The sequence below is a fragment of the Girardinichthys multiradiatus genome, chromosome 19, assembly GCF_021462225.1.
Source record: "Girardinichthys multiradiatus isolate DD_20200921_A chromosome 19, DD_fGirMul_XY1, whole genome shotgun sequence".
Classification (NCBI taxonomy): domain Eukaryota; kingdom Metazoa; phylum Chordata; class Actinopteri; order Cyprinodontiformes; family Goodeidae; genus Girardinichthys; species Girardinichthys multiradiatus.
The window spans coordinates 1,465,006-1,482,169 of NC_061811.1; the positions used below are offsets into that span (position 1 = coordinate 1,465,006).

The window sequence follows — 17,164 nt, forward strand, 5'->3', positions numbered from 1 at the left end:
TCAGGATTGTGTTCTTGGACAGGAACCTACATAGACACAGACATAGATCACCTGTCATGCCATGGCTCTTCACTGCACCCATTTTGTACTCTGCTTTGAGGGAGGGCAGCAACGCTGCTCCGATGGTGATGCCGTCCATCATGGCGCTGAACTTGAGAACGATGGGCTTCTTCTCCAGTCCTTCAGGAAGCTGGGGGAACTCGTTGGCCTCGACGGGGGTCTGGTTGATGCTGGAAGCTTTGTCCGATGGTTGTGGGGTGGGCGTGTCCTCTCGGTGAGGTTGACTAAAGTCAAATATGGTCAGTCTCTTTTACAAAAACTCCTTTTAGGACCAAAGCAATACGTAACAAATGCCAGCCAATGAAAATGAGTGGGCGGGGCACTGATCTTCTATAGCTCATCCATCAGAGAGCAGCCAGACTTGAGGGGATGACCTAAAGCTCAGGTCTCATACTCGGACATAAAAAGGCCTCTTCTAGAAATTAGCTACGGCTGTGCAGGTCCAGAACTGTCACAGCAGGGACCTGGTTCTGGACAGAGTCTGCATAGTTTGGACCTGGGTTTGTGGACTAGGGGAACAACCCTTAATTTAAAATAAACGATGTTATAAATGCAAGAGCTTAGATTGATTGATTATCTTTTGTTTCCAGACCAGGAAAGAAATTAAATTACAGATGTTTCCAGACGATGTAGGAACTCTGCATTAAGGTGAGTGAAACCACTGGGTCCGTTCTGGGTGTAATCAATAGAACAAGGAAGGCAAGGAAATACTACTGACTGGATCTAGTTTCATTCACAGTCAGGAAGTCTGGCTTGCTGAAGGGATGTTGGCTGACCTGTAATGAAGACAAACCTCCTGTGGACACTTCTGTTGGACTTCAGTAGTGTTATTTTTGATACTGAAGAGGAAATCATGAAATACCAAACATGATTTAGGATTAAAACCTGAGATGGATTGAATTAAATATAAAGATTTTGTTTATCATGGTCAGACAGTGTGAGGATGTCTGGTCTAGAAACATTTTTCTTTTTTCTTCCTAAACAGATGCTCTTTGTTTGAAGCCCTTTAATAAAATCGAAAAAATGAACTATTAAAGAGAGAAACCCACCCGGTGGAGGGCTGGCGGATGAGGTCCGAGATCTGCTTGGAGAGCTGGTGTGAGCTGCGCACCATCATGCTGTGCAAGGTGGCCGGGTGTTGGGGGATGTTGATCATTATGGAGCCCACTTTGAAGACGGCAGCATTGTTGGTCTTCAGGCCCCGTTGGGCGCTGTACAGGGCCTGAGATTTGGCGATGGTACATTTGACGACAGTTCTGAAACACACAGGAGGGAAGTGGAATGAGTGGACAGGACACAAGCCTCGTTCCTGAGAAGGTGTGGACATGTGGATGAAGGTGGGATAACTGCCAGCTTCAAACTGTGAAACATCATGCAGATTCAGGACAGCATTCTTGTTTGAAAGGAATGTGCAAACATGACGGTGATACTGTGTGAATGAGAAGTCATGATTGGAGAAGTGACCACAGGGTATGCAAAAACACATGAAATGATCATATTTCACAAACTCCATAAAGATCTAGATCTGCTGCCTGCTTTAGTGTTCTGCTTATATGAAACCAACCTCAGATGTTTAACCAGCTGCCTTTACACAAACATTAACCAGTGATGGACCTGGAGAACATGAATGTCACATAGACTGCAACAAATGAGGGATGTATTCATGAGACGGTCGGTTTACTGAGGCACGAAGGCCGTTAGGGGCAACAGAAACATACAGAAACTCTTGTTTAGCGGTGCTGGTGGGAGATGTTGGAAAGTCCTCCAGTCTATGCAGTTTAGTGGGAAGAGAAAACAAAGTGGATGGAAAGAAGAAGAAAAAGAGCAGAGTTACGTGTTATAGAGCTATTAAGATAAAACAGCTTTCCACAGACAGGCTGAAAACAGCAGAAAGATCTCATAAATCTCGTACATGTACCTCAACAGTTAATTTATCAGACGTCGTTATCACAGAACATTTGCTTCTAACTTTCTGATTATGTCGTCTGTGTCTACGTGCATCACGATGCATCACCATCATATGTCTGCATGTATGAGAAGCAAGAAACCAGGAGTAGAACAACAAAACACAAGAAGATTCAGCTTTCAGTTGGAATCGTTTTGTTTTTTTACCGCAGGTCCTGTTCATGTTGGAAACGTTTGTTGAATATTAATGTTTGACATCCAAATATTTTATTCACTCATCTGTGTTGGAGCTTCATTTTTCACCTCGGTTTCTTTAAAACCATCAGTCCAAGAGCATTTCTTATGAATATTATTAAATCAACCTTATATATTATTATTATTATCATTATTAATAATAATGATAATAATAAGAAGAAGATAACTTAATCATTAACTTTACAGCACATTTAAATTAACTAACCATAATAATACAATAATAAAAAACATTTCTTACCTAATTACTTAAGTTAATTAGTTAAAAAAGTAAAGTAATATAATATTATAATTAGTTCATTAAATAAGAATCTTACTTGTTAAAACCCTTGCCACTTCACTCAATTTACTTCTTACTTAAATTGCACTATTTAGGTCAATATTTTTATGTTTTTATTATTTTTTAACATAAGTTATTTACCTACTAACTTTGGAGCAGTAAACAAGTGAATTTACTTGTTTACCATAATATTCTTAACCGAAAACCAATCAGATTTACTGCAGTAATTGCGCTAACATTTATTATTGCAACCAGTTCACTCATTACCTTAAGACAATATCTCCATATCTTTAATAATATATATATATAACTTCATTAAATAATAATTTAATAATTGCCTTAATGATGAATTTACTGAATAACTTCCCTAACTGTATCATCATCAATAATAATAACAACCACAAACTGATGGCTCTCATGGTCCGTGTTATACGTACTGAATGTCAGGTGTTATGCCCTCCAGCAGAACAATGTTTACTCCTCCTATGTGAGCTGATGCACACGTCTCTGTCATCTTCTGGTGAAGGATATCTGCACAAACACCATCATACAAAGAAATGACATCAAACAGCCAACTCCCATCCTTCAGGAGGTGCTCTTTGTTGGAGCAACAGTAATCCCACCCTTCATCTTCTCTTTCAGGGTGAAGGATCCGTGGATCTTCTTCAGTTCCGCTTCCATGGTCAGCCCACCGATGTCCGCCTCTAGATGCGTGCGGTTCACCATGCCGATGCCGAACACTATCAGCGTGACGTGCTGAGGCTCAGAGTTCACCAGGCTGCGTCGCCGCCCACCCGCTGCCAGCGGCTTGTTGGGCGTGGCATGTTCCTGCTGCTCGTTCTCAAAGATGACTTTACACAGCGGCTCGGAGGGACGACGGCCACCTTCTGCAGGACATGATGGGAGGAAAAAAAAAACATCATGTATGTTCGACTATACATTTCTAAAGTCCTGGATAATGCTATAATCCTAAATAAAACTGAAGATGAAAACTGAGCGACTCTAACAAGCTAATAATCACTTCAAATACAGTCAGTGAAACATGAAAATGTTTCAGCCTCTAAGGAACTCAATGTTGTCTAACTGACAGGTATTTATTAAATAATGAGACAGAGAGGCAGTCTGCCAACAGGAAAGCAGTGTGTGATGCTGGTGGACATGCTCGGTTAGGAGAAGCAGCTGATTTCCACCTGAAAGGCAGTTCTCCGGGGAGCTTTTCTCCAGGATGCCGGTGGGATCGGAGATGAGGGAGTAGAAGTTGAGCAGCTTGTACATGTTCTGCCAACATTCTGCTGACGGCTCACTTTGCTCCGACACTGTGATGGAGTCAGAGTCGTCCATCTGGATTGGCATGTGGTCAGCCACATCACGAGAGCCCTTCCTTGACACCTGCAGGCGTGATGCAGAACCCAGCGTTACGAAAGAAATGAACAGCTTGACAGAGGAACTCCTCCTTGAAGCACCAGGCTGATTATCAGAGCTACAGTTAGCAAAACACTGGTAGAACATTAGGAAGATCACACCATTTCAGCTAAAACTGCCTGCTCTGACTACAATCTGTTGGCTCCTCTCTAAAGTTCCTGAAGAGAAAGGACTGCCATATATAGACAAGTTCTATAGTCTTACACATCAGAACATAATGAAACGGATCAGGTCTTTAACAACAGAATCCACACTGCCATTAGAAGCCTCAGCTGCTGGACAGATGGTCTCTTATTTGACTCGAGAAAACTTTGGTAAACAGTGGAGATCATGATCCACCTCAAGGTACCCAGTTTCTGTAGCTGCAGAACAAGCCCCCATCATGATCCCTCCACCACTGTGCTTGACTGCAGGTACGAGGCAATTGGTCTCCTCCAAACATCTCTACTTTGGTCTCATGACTTTAAATCTATTGGAAGCAGCAGGGGTGTACTTAGTTTTTCACATTCATCTTTTCCATTTTGACTTCATCTTGGTTTGACAGATGATGAAAGTGTGGATTTTTATTATTTTAAGTATTTTACCCTAGAAGTGAAAAAGGGTGTACTTTCTTTTTCCTTTGTCTGTATATCCATGCTTTCTCTGTTTTGGTGTCTTTTTACCAAACAGTAAGAGTTAAAAAGGATTTTCTGCATCAACATTAACCGCCCCTAACGTTGCTACCTTAGAGGTGCGGCGCTCTGAACGTCCGAGCGAGCTTCGTCCTCTTGGTTCTCGTCTCCCCAACGTGTCCATGCCTGATGGAGGTCCATTAGAGGGTAAACCGCCTCCTCCACCTGTACCTCCACCGACCCCTCTCTTGCTTTTTAGTGTTTGGGTTCCACTTCGACCCGCCCCGTTCAGGCTCCCCCGGGAGCTCCGGCTGAAGTCCGAGGATAAGATGTGGCGGTACGGCCGGGCCTTGAAGGTGGGCGTCGGGGAGGTGGAACCGGCGGTATAGCGGCTCAGCTTGATGTCTGTCTGTGTGGCCTTGATGTCGTCGATCATGGTGCTGAACTGGTGGATGAGGCGTACCAGCGCCATGTCCACACGCTGGCTGATGGCCTGGCAAGCTGTCGTGAAATCACAGTGGAAGGTGTTGTAGTGACGGCGGTTGAGGTCGTGGAAGGATAGCGGCACTGCTGTGGGGCCCTGAGGAGCGCTGGTTGACTTCTCCATCACCACCGCATTCAAACTGAAGGTCTCAATCAGCAGAGCGGGCTTGAACTCAAGGGGAGGAATGTTCACCATGCCTTGTCTGTGAACACAGAATGACAGATATAGTAAGCATCCACCACCCATCCATCCACTGTCTGAACATGCTGGTCCTTGCAGGGGGTCCGGGGTGCCTATTAGTCATTGGGCGAGAGGCAGGGTACACCCAGTATCACCAGACAAACCTGCACACACACTCTATAGTGAAAAGAGAAACTACAACTCAGGTGCATCTCAATGAATTGGAATAGATAAAAAAAAGTTGTTTCAATCCACAGACAGTGAGATATTTGTGGTGTTTATTTCTGGTAATTCTGATCCGAATGGCTTCAGATCATCCGTTGCTTCTGATGTCTCATCAACAACAACTCATAAGTTTTCTGTGGGGTTTGGGTCAGACCAGTTTGCTGGTGATGGGATGGTCATTAGTAGGTACTGGTATTTTTGGCAGTGTGAGCTGGTATCAGGACCTTACTGGAAAACAGCATCCTGATGACATGGCTTCCCAAATCATCAGAGCAGCTTAAATCCTGTGACTTTCTACCACATGTTTTCCTTCCAACTTTCCATTAATATGCTTCAGCCAGCTGCTTTAGAAAATGACCTTTTGTGTCTTCCCCATGACAATGCTGGCCATAATATGGCCTTAACAGAACATTTTGGCTTTTTATTAGCTGTAAGCCATAATCATCATCATTAATACAAATAAACACCAGGAATATATCACTGTGTGTAAAAAATCTATATACCTCATTTTATGTCAGTAAGTCACTTCAAAATTCAAAATAACATTTTGATGATATTCTAATGAATTGAGGTGGATCTGTATGACCACCTGAACAGCAGCTTTATTGTAAAACATAGTTTCTACTCTACCTCCTGGACCGCTTGTTTTTACGCTCTTTGGATGTATCAGAGTCCACGATGTCAGCTCTCAGACACTCCAAGTTGCCAGAAAAAGACAAGTGTTCTCCAAAATACATTTTATAACTGAGTGGAGTGGTGTCCTGGGCCTGGATGCCAGTGTAGCTCAGCAGGGGCTTGAAAACAACCTGGAAACAAGAAAAATCCAGACACAAAATGGGAGATTTTCTTAGAGGCGCTTAGAGACGAGTCTCCATATGTTTCAACATGAAATTCATTGGTACAGCAGATGACGAGACATATTATTTGACGTATAATATACATGGACTAAAATGAAGCTGATAATGAAGACTACAACTCTTGGCAAAAAGACAGGAAATGACTTCATGAAAAGTTCTTGTAAGATTAACAGATTTTATTTATTCCTGAATGGCTTGGATAGAAAATAGTGCAAGTGTACAGATAGATAACAGAAATAAAAATGAATGGGGGAAAGTGAGGGAGCACCTGAGCATCAGCCAGCTGAACAGCAGCAGGACACTGGTTCCCCTCCTCGATGTCAACGATGTCATCCTGGCTGGTGCTGTGCTGTGAGTGCTGGGAATGGGTCCCATCCAGGGTGTTCTGGTCGCTGGACAGCACCGTGTTGAAGTCTGAGGCTGAGGGGATAGTGGGCAGGTTGCACATCCCACCTGAGGATGGACAGTGTGGGGTTAATCAGACAGTGACCTGACTGAGGAGATCTGATCTTGGATATAGATCCAGCCCTTACACATGTGGACCTGTACCTACAGGCACGCTGCACATCTGGGCTGATAACACTTATCTAATCTGAAACGTTAATTTAAAGTAATGATTCTGCCATTAAGACAAAATGAAACATGATGGTTTGTAGCTGGAAGAACTGGTGAGAGAAAACAGTGTGGAGGTCCCAGCAGTCCAGCTTACTGAGAACAGCGAGGGGTGGGATAAAAACAAACCTTGGTATACGAATAAAACTGCACAACTGCAGGCTAAAAGGAGCATCACAGGGGATCCCAACAGGTCCAAACAACCTCCCTGATCTTCACACGGGTGTTTCGGGCCCTAACCCAGCATGAGATGCGTGTGGACCACCTTGAGGTTTTGGTATCAACTTTGTTGCACTGTTTTCATATATCAGAGATCTGATTGGTCCCCATGTTTCCAGCAAAGCTCTTTGCTCTCAGACTGCAGAGGGATTAACATAACATTATGAGTCGATGAAGCCAGCTGGTCTTCCTCTCCAACATGTTTAGCAGATCATTTAATGCCAAGGATGACTAGGAATGAACTGGACTCTGCGTTTGGATCAGAATCTGACCATGTGGTTGCCAATGATCTGCTTTTACAGGATCAGAATTAATGGTATGTTTTGGGTTGGTTTGATTATATATTTGGATATGAATTGGACCCATTTGTAGTGACTTGACTCTGCTCAGCTAAAACTGAACTGACAGAGCTCGGTCAGGACTGGAATCTCTATAACTGAGTATAAATTGGTTTAATTTGTAAAGTGCTCTAAAACGATGCTTGCTGTGGATTCATATTGTAGAAACAGACTGGGCTGAATTCTGACAGCTATAAATACATTTTATTAACATTTTAGCTGAATTTGCTCGTCTGGAATCAGTTGGATTAGCTGATATTTATTAGATTCAAATGAATGACTTTAAATCAGATTCCTTCCAGCATGTCTGATGAAAACACAGAACTTGTATGTAATGAAACCTTATTTTCAACATTTTTACACAACGAGAATACAGGACAACTCCACTCACAAATACAGAAACATGGTACTGGTACCCAGGGTTGTCTGCACAACCGAGGCCCCTAGTTCTCCCACATCAACTGCTACCTAGCCTCTTATTTCACTGACACCAACCGAATCTGACCTTCTGGGTCAGGAAGAGGATCATAGTGGTAGTTGTTGAGAGGACAGTCTAGTAAAACACATGGACATTTCATTCGAGTCGTTCATCTATAACACATTCGGTGCTGGAAGAAGTCTAGCCCTGTTAGTACTGCATACAGCATCATAATATAATAATCAATGGAGTTACTGCGCGACTCCTCAGCTGTCCTCACCTGCCTGGGACCGACTGACTGGGGACTCCTGGGTTGCGGCTCCGGTCCGGTTCCCCACAGCGTTGGACATCCAGTTGTAAAAACTGACAGAGGACGGTTCAGACAGGAGCGGGTGCTCGGTCAGCATGTCTGTCCCTGGGTGAGACGGGGAGCAGATCGGATCATAGCCCAGTAACAGAACATCACACATTAAATAACACGCAGTTTGGTTCGCTTATGGTCCATTTGGGCTCATTAGTGTGGTACTGAACTTTACACAGACTTTTAAAAGCTCATCTCCTCTAAAAAGCAGCTGCTGAACATTGATAGAAGGAAGGTGGTTAAAAACTATCATCACACTTTATGGCTGAACAGCAGATGTCACTATTGGAGCACAAATGTGAACTCCTACAAACCGGACTTGTACAGATCCATATGTTCTACTGGGCTATATATAAGGTCAGTTTTGGCATCTAAGTGTGAATGTTTTTGGTGTAATATGCCTTTTTTTAACAGTGTAAAATGTTTAATAGGTTTAAGGTGGACAATAAGGCTTGATGAGGTAAATGAAGCAGGATGTGACATCATGGTGATCAGATCCATCTCTATGGAAGCTGGGAATGGTTCTTCATTCCATCATCATACAGATTAAATCGGATTTCTTCATGACGAAGGTCTGTTCGCACCAACCAACATACCTGGCTTGTTTAGTGGGGATACCACCAATTATCTCAACATGTTGAGATGGTATCTGGAGCTTGATTGTTGTGATAACTGTTCAGCCATCTCCATACCGGGGGTTAGAGATGTTTCTAGCTGGTTTATTGTGATAATATCTCAGTATGTTAAGATCTGTAACCCGTTTTGTTATTATACGTAATTATCTCAATATCTCGACACAGAGATATAGTTTTATTATCTTAAAATGACTACATACAATCTGAAGGAAAAATATATACTTCATTCTTCAAGTCAGATTCCATATTCTGGAAAACAGAAGTGATAAATGTCCTTCTAATGAAGACAAAGATGGTGTCACAGTGTCTCCTTTTCAAATGTACTTACTGAAATTTGGAAAATGCAAAAAGCAAACTACAATTTTTTCTGGATGCATTCAAGATGTTTTGCTTCTGGTCAGCAGTCCACAGAAGCTTCCAGGTCCTTCTTACCTGTACGAGTGAGGGAGCTGCTCTTGGCCGCCGTGGCCGCAGACGCCTCGTTCCTCTGAGGCGTGCCCTCCAGCAGGTTGTGCAAACTCCGAAAACTGCCGGTCAGGTTGCTCAGGAGGCTCTCCTTACGTGGGCTGTCCTTGGCCGGCAGGCCGGCGCGGCTAACATGGGCGGGTGAGTCAGCCGCCGTGTCGCCGCTGGTGTAGCTCAGCGACTGGTAGGGATGCGAGCCCTGGGTTTGATAAATGTGCAGAACGCCGAGAGGAGGTTATGTTCACAGTGTCTCATTTTTCACCAGCTGCTGGCGGCATTTCATTTAGATGACAAGTGAGATAGATTGTGTCTGGAAAAATTATGGGAAAAGGCTGGATTCAAAGTGGAGGTAATACATTATGGATGAAAGAGCTGAGCTGGCTCAATATAGCTAGAGATAACATTTTGGCACAGAGAGAAAAAGCAAGTAAAGTTTAACAGATGGAGTCACCTTCATGAGCACATTTCAGGGAGTTCAGTTTACTGCGTTCTGACTGTCATTATCTGAGCTGCAGCCTCACTTTAGAAAATGTCCAAAAATATTACAAAATACCAGCAGCATCTTCACCAACACATGAGCTAAGGAGTTACTAGACTTCCTTTAAAAGAAACTAGTTCAGAGAAAACATGTCACTCATATTTCAGGAATGTTCCTGGAGTGCATTGATGTCCTCTGGGACATCAATGCACTCCAGGAAAATGAAGGCAAATCAGATATTTTGTCCTTTACTACGGTTCCATCTCAAATGAAACAACCACGCACTGATAAATCATGTGAGTCCAGAACCAGGATTTATGGCTGCCTTAGAGGCAAACCTTGATGGTTTTCAGTGAGTCATAGGATGAGGCTGGCTGCTCCAGATTAAATCTGATGAGCTTACCTTTATTCTGTGTGCAGACTCGCTGTGTGTGTGGGACTTTGAAAGCTTCCTCATGATCTCCACTCCGCTGACGGGACCGGTGTTCGCCTCCTTGGGTGGGGGGCGACTGCCTGCTCCTTCTAGCAGCATGGTGTGTTCACTCACTGTGGCTTCAAAATAATGAGACCAAATAAAAGTCCCAGGAAAACACCGTCTCAGCTCCACATGTAACCTTTATCTTTATGCACAGGAGCCACCTCCAACATGGTTAAGACTCAGAGCATGGTGAGGGCACAAGTAAGCATCTCAGGGAAGACCTATATGGTGAGTACTAACAGTAGCATCATGACTGGCTTTAAACTGAAGGAGGCATCCACATTTGCAGCGATCAGGCCCTGGTTCTGAAAGTTCTAATCAACATGAGCTCTGTAAAAAGGATATGTTCGTTTATCAATTTATTACTGGAAAGAGAATCTAAACAGTTTTTCAAGATGTTTTCTTCCCTTCATACTTTTTCAGACCCTGAGGTTGCTAAAAGCTGAACTCTGAACCCAGGAACCATGAAATGGGTCGTTTAAGTAAAACCAAAGCTCAGTGAGGTCTTAATCTAGTGAGAAAGGAACCAGAACAATCAGTAAAGGTTAAAAAATGAAGAGATCTCATTGACAGACTAAAAGCCCTATGGTCCCACCTGCGTCGAATTCAAACTCTGCTCCATCGGCGCTGGTGTCGCTCTGCAGCGCAGCTCCATTATCCAGACCCAGGACTGTGTCAGCCCGGCTTTGCTGGAGCTCTTTTGGTTTAGTAAGCTGGTTGGGACCCATCAGACCAATAGCCTTAAAGCCCTGAGTTACAACGATGAATTTCATCCACTGTCTGGCCAAGGCAACCAGACCCTTCTTTAGAGTCACCAGGGCTGGAACCCCATCATTCTGGGTTGGAAGGAGCAGAAACAGGGAGTTGATTACTGGTTGTGGGTTGTTGTAAAACAGTGACTCAGTAGAACCCAATGGTTCTGAGTGCTGTTTTTTCTTCCTTTCCCTCACCATGGTGGCCTCCTCTATGATGGAGTAGTCAGCTTGCTGCAGGTAGCGGTGCAGGATGTTACACAGCATACAGGAGGGATTCTCATGCAGGTAGCGAGCTCGTTTGGTCACTCGGTTGTACTTGCTTCGAATCGGGATGTGGATGCTCTTTTTCTGTTAGATAACAAACTGCATTAATCAAGAGTTTAAAAACAACATATTAAAGCTAAAGGAACCCTAAAAGGTCTCCCAACCTCAAGAGCTTCAGTCATGATGCAGCCCATAACAGCACAGACTCGCAGCGTGCCCTCCATGTCCAGTTTACGGAGAGAGGACTTGAGCTGGTCAATGGGGACCAGCCAGGCTCCGATGGCCGGTGTGGCCGTGCTGAGCAGATTCAACTGTCTGAAAACACACCAGAACATCCCACACTCTTTATTCACCTGATCAGTTACTGATTAATACAGAGAAACATGCATTTATTCTATAACCCTAACAGAGCTAAAACCATTTGGTTTTGTAGTTTTACTTTGTGCTGCAGCTGAAAGCGACACGCCCGTGTCTCCAACCAGGCCGACACCGAACCACAACAGCTGACAGGAGAAGACTTCCACAGAAACCCTCCTCCAGTAAATAAAGGTCATGCGGTTCTCACACAGCACTCACATTCCCACACACTGAAACCTAGCAGCAGGGTAGCTTCTGGCGCTTCGTTAGCTAAGTGACGCAGAATAACTGTGGGATTCATTTAGTGGTGAAAGGTTTCTGCAGTCAGAGCTGACCCACCTTGACATGGTCTGAGAGGCCGAGCGCACATTTGTGGGCGCAGCAAAACTGAACCAAATCTCTCTGATGGTCAGCTTCATGCTGCTGGAGTCGGGTGGTGGAGGCATGAGGGGGAGGTCTTTCTTCAGGTCGTCTGACTCAACTCCTTCATCCTGCAGAGTAGAAAAAACGAGCAGCATTTATCTAAAAACTGGATTTTATTAAATCTCTTCCTATTTATTTTGCTCTGTTATTTACATTCAGGAATTTTAGCTTTATTCAGATTTAATCTACATTTATCCTTAATCTGTTAAGTGTTTTACATCATTACTAGCTGTTAGTATCTAATCTGTTATTCTAATGCATCTTTAAGGTATGTTAATTATCCTCCAGGTATTTTGATGAATCTGTTATTTAACAGTTTTATTATGCAGATATCTGCGATTTGATGGTGACATGACCAGGCTGTCTAACCTCTCGCTTAATGAAGATGGATCAATTGTTTTATTTATTTTTACTCATGTTTATCATTTAAGACGTTTATGATGTACATTCAGTTTTAAACTTTGCTAACAAAGTCGTTTGGTCTGTTGAGATTATACATGTTATATGCAAAAATAATCAAATATATCCAATCCTTTTTATTTGTTTTTTATTTATTCTCAACTCAATTTTTCATTTTGTTAAAAGATGCCTTGAAGCATAAGTTTGAACATTCCTACCCAAACAATGTGTCCGCCAGTATTTTCTCATAGTTAGAGCTAAAATGTTAAGAAACACAGATTAATTATGATTTTAAATACAATCTTTACGAGGCCATTTCTGTTCTGGGCCAACCACCCTCCTAATCCAAGCAGACGTTTCTGTGTATCTGACCTGCTCGTCTGAGTCCGAGTGCTCGTTGGCATCAGAGCTCGGGCTGACGACATCAGGGGCCAGGTTGTCGTCAGAGACGTCGGTGCTGTAACCGCTTCCTGTCTGAGAGCCCGTGGAACCGTTGCACTTTGTCATCCCGACCTTCCCGCCAGAATCCGAGTGGCCCATCACACCAAATGCATTGTAGAGAATGGCTCCAGACTGACGGCCCCCTGTCACAGAATATGTGTGATAGATTCCCGTCCTGCAGGCAGGGTTTTAACACGCAGGTGTAGCTTGTTTACCTTTGACTGTGAGGTTTTCGATGCCACATTCAAACATGATCCAGCCCCATTTTTCAAGCGACACGGCAGAACGGCCCAGGTCACTCTGTGCTGCCTGAGCGTCGGTTTCATCCACCAAGGAAAACTCCTCCATTTCCTCCAGACCAAACAGCACTTTGGACTTCTCAAAGGGGATGGCTGTGATGGCGAATGTTCCGATGTCTACAGGAGGACAAAGAGCACTGCAGTGGTCAGAAAGTGGAAGCAGTGCAGGAAGTTTCAGGTGTGTTATTGGGTCAAACCCTGAAACCAACCTGTAGAGTCCAGGCCTCGCAGCTGGCTGTGGATCCGGTGGATGTTGAGTCTTGCAGCAATCTCTTTGCCTTTCTCAATGCCTGCGTTGGAGCGCAGTGACCCAGAAGACTGCGGCTGCATTTTGGTGGCTGACGCATACTTCTCCAACATGACGGAGGGTCTGCCGTGTTCTGTGGTGTTTGGAGTCTCCTCTACAATCCCCCTGAAAGGAACAGAGGAAAACAAGGGCTTCCAGTGTGAGTCCAAGAACTTTCCGCGACCAGCAACAGGAATTTCTTTTTTTTTACTGAGCTGTGGACAGTTCACCTGTTCATCCTGAACTGGGTTGCAATCCTGTCGAAGCACAGCGCCACAAGGGACACGTGTGGGACACATTTAGAGGAGCAGGACGGGGAGCCTTCCTCTACAGAGGCCTGCAAGAGGCAAAGGTTCACCTGTACAAAAAGAGACAAAGCAGCGTTAGCTATAGTGATTCTGAATGCGCTCTTGGGTCTTTGGCGGTCAGAGCCCAGTTTCAGGACCTCTTTTGGCCTCCTATCATTCTGGGTCACCGGTCTCACCTTGGGGATGGAGACGTTGGCTTGAAGGCCCTTAATTTTCACATTATCCGGTTTGATGGACAGTTCTGTCTGTCCGTTAGAGGTCAGGGTCGTGCCCTCTGTCTTGGAAAGCTTCTGCTCCGGCTTGACTGTCTGGCTCTGTGTGGATGTGATCCAGAACATTGGGATGTCAATCAATGGGCAGATAATTATACATCAGTTCACTTTTAAAAGGAAAAGCAGTTTGTGTTGCTCTCTGAGTCGGCGGGGTACGTACCGACTCTGTGACCGTGGACTTGCTGATCTGATAAGCTTCATTCAGGACTTTACTGTGCAGGTCATCCAGAATACCTGCCGGGTGACGAATGCTGGCAAAGTGGACCATGGACTCGATGTATCTGAAATACACACAGATGTAATCCTTCAGTCTAAAATACAATCAACCTAACTCTGGGCTTTAGCTTGCTTGTAGATCTTACTCTTCGGACAACTAGAAGAAAGATGCTGGTTGTTACCTGTCCAGCGACTCAGCCACAAGGGGTGTCAGAACCACATTGATGGCCCCCTTCACCTCCACGATGGCAGTGGTTCTGGTCTGAGCGAGGGGTTGCTCCAGAGACCAGTCATCTGTCGTCGTCTCTTCATCAGTGTTCTCCATGGCTCTCTTATCTAAAGTAGTGTACGGTGTGCTGTGGAGGAGAGAGCAAACAACCACACCACAAGTCAAAATCAGGGACCTAGATCTGAAGGAGTTGTGCAAGGCTCACATAGCATTTAGGTGCTGCAGGGGGTCATCAGCTGCTATACCGCTGGACAACAAACTGTCTTCTCTTCAGCTCACCCACAGATCTTTTACAGTATTTAGGTGTGAAGACTGAGATGTTCATGGAAAAAGGCTTATGTAGATTTCTGGATCATTATCCTATTTCCTGCACAAGGCCACCAGATATTTGCTTACAATGTGCTGATGTTTCAAGGAGCTCATGGTTCTCTCTCCTCTCTTTCATCCTCCTCACCTCTTTTCAGCATCCGACATTAATAAACACATCAACACCCATAACCTGTGGTCCATTTGTTGCTGGAATGATGTCTCAGTTAGATATTTCTGACATGATTCTGCTGCAGCAACAAGTCGTGCAGTTGGACATCTTCCTGTGAAAGGCCATACTAGAAAGGCATGCTCTCTTGTTTCTGGTATTTTAAAGAGTGGCTCAAATGAATGGCCTCTATGTCACATTATGTTTACAGCATACTCCAGAGAAATGGGAAGTAACACTTCCACATTTTTTAGACACTTCATGTCAGTGTCAATAACTGTAGCATCAGTTAAAAACTATTCCTTAATGTAAGTTTTACACCACTGAACAAATGAGCTCAAGTTTAAGTCTGGTTTCAGTTTAAGATCATCCTGCTGCTGAAATGAAAACACATTAAAGCTTTTTACATAAAACTACTAACATTAGAGGATGAAGTTGAAAATATGTGAGGAAACGTGTGGCTGAGATACCTGCAGCTGTCGCCCATCAGCTGAAGGCCTCGGTCCAACAGAGAACTGGCTGAGAGGCCCTGCTTTATCACCTGTAACAGAGGAAGATCTCAGTCAGTCATGTTCCAGTTAACCTTCAACAGAACAGAACAGAACTCAAGCTGCAGATCAACAGCGCTGCTGTTGGGGCCCTGAGGGTACAAAAACATTCTTGATTCAATAATCAGGGCAAAGGTCAGATTTCATCTTTCTTCTTAGCTACACTGCCACTTACATAAACTGGCAGCGGCCCACACTGCCGAGAGTACCTGGCATGCAACAGCGCATTGATGCAATAATTCATGTAAAACGAGCCCAGACCCGGTACTGAGAGCAGATACTGAACAGTACATAATGAGCACCTTTACTTATCATTGCCATTGTAGATTACATAGAAATGTGTGCTCTGAATTCAACCTGTCCCATAGGGACCAGAGGACAGTTGTGCTGCGCCACAGCTGGATTCAAATCTGTTTCTTTTGCCGGATGTAAGATAAAACCTTGGGTTTTTTTGAGCTTTAAGCCGGAGACACCAACAATAACATAAATAAACACTTAAAATACATCCGTGAGTTTGGAATGGATCTCTAGAGCTCTGGTTCTCTTGCATGTTTTAGATGATGCCCTGCTGCCACACCCTGGACTTAAATGATCAACCGGCTTCTGCAGTACTTGGTGGCAGTGGAGGAGGTGATGCAATCATCTGAATCAGGCGTGGTGGAGCAGAGACGGATCTAAACATGAAGAACAGCGGGACCTAAGGACCCGGATTGAGGACTGCAGCAAAATATGTTTTACTTTTTAAATTACTGAAATAAATGAGATCTTCAAAGATATTTTGGTTCATTTAATGCACCTGTATTGGCCTAGAGTTAGAACAAAAGAATAAAAAGAGATCCAGAGCAGACAACTGATGGTATTGGAGAATCGGTGAGGGACAGAAATATTTTCTGGGTTTATCCAGTAATCTAATTCCATCCAGAACAGATGAAGTCCGACCTTAAAGGTAGGCACAGACAGCTGGTCAAATGAGGCGGAGCTCTCTTCACTTGTGGGCGTGTCCAGATCAAGAGGGCGATGTAGAGATGACTTTGAAGTCCTCTTATTGGTCGGCTGCTTGACAGACCAGTTTGAAACCTGGTGGTGGAGTAAATATTACATCAGGCAATGTTTCAAAGAACAATTCACACATCTAGGATGAGAGAAGATACCTGATAGTGAGCCAGGTAGTTCTGGTAGCACGCCATGACATGGGGCTGCCGAGTAACTGGGCCCGGCTCAGCCACCTTCTCCACCTCCACCGAGCTTTCCTCCTCCATGGCCAAGGCTGAGACGAAGGAGGCCTGGGACGTGTGGGTGGCTAGGGGCTGGGGCGGCAGCGGGGGCAGTATTGGGGGAGGAGGCAAAGGGCGTGGCTCGGTGATCAGTTCTCCATTGAGAATATAGGTGAGAGGTCCCTCAACGCTGTGGTAGATGGAGCTCCGGCTGGAGGAAAAAAGGCTGTGTGTAATAACAGTTTTCATCACCTCTGTTAATTCTGTCTTGTTGTATAATTTCCCAGCGATACAGAAGGTGAGGCTACCTGCCTGTTGTCATGTTTCTGAACAGATCCCAGCGCGTGCCAGAGGAAAGGTTTTCATGAGACTGATTCTGATCAGTCTGTACCAATCAA

General features: G+C 44.3%; 1 protein-coding gene across 1 annotated transcript in view; it reads right to left on the minus strand.

The window, feature by feature from the left end:
• The window catches only part of kiaa1109 (KIAA1109 ortholog), a 77,879-nt gene that overhangs the window by 31,507 nt on the left and 29,208 nt on the right, over positions 1–17,164 (minus strand). The window contains exons 29-54 of the mRNA XM_047393250.1: positions 16,704–16,977; positions 16,492–16,629; positions 15,475–15,545; positions 14,483–14,656; positions 14,245–14,365; positions 13,989–14,126; positions 13,735–13,862; positions 13,428–13,630; positions 13,135–13,335; positions 12,851–13,062; positions 11,996–12,147; positions 11,464–11,614; positions 11,231–11,383; positions 10,876–11,116; positions 10,206–10,354; positions 9,292–9,523; positions 8,144–8,278; positions 6,545–6,729; positions 6,050–6,225; positions 4,643–5,216; positions 3,688–3,886; positions 3,121–3,384; positions 2,935–3,028; positions 1,779–1,829; positions 1,110–1,316; positions 52–284 (exon numbers count right to left, since the gene is read on the minus strand). Coding sequence (XP_047249206.1) covers positions 52–284; positions 1,110–1,316; positions 1,779–1,829; positions 2,935–3,028; positions 3,121–3,384; positions 3,688–3,886; positions 4,643–5,216; positions 6,050–6,225; positions 6,545–6,729; positions 8,144–8,278; positions 9,292–9,523; positions 10,206–10,354; positions 10,876–11,116; positions 11,231–11,383; positions 11,464–11,614; positions 11,996–12,147; positions 12,851–13,062; positions 13,135–13,335; positions 13,428–13,630; positions 13,735–13,862; positions 13,989–14,126; positions 14,245–14,365; positions 14,483–14,656; positions 15,475–15,545; positions 16,492–16,629; positions 16,704–16,977 — 4,856 coding nt within the window. The remainder of the gene's footprint in view (positions 1–51; positions 285–1,109; positions 1,317–1,778; positions 1,830–2,934; positions 3,029–3,120; positions 3,385–3,687; positions 3,887–4,642; positions 5,217–6,049; positions 6,226–6,544; positions 6,730–8,143; positions 8,279–9,291; positions 9,524–10,205; positions 10,355–10,875; positions 11,117–11,230; positions 11,384–11,463; positions 11,615–11,995; positions 12,148–12,850; positions 13,063–13,134; positions 13,336–13,427; positions 13,631–13,734; positions 13,863–13,988; positions 14,127–14,244; positions 14,366–14,482; positions 14,657–15,474; positions 15,546–16,491; positions 16,630–16,703; positions 16,978–17,164) is intronic.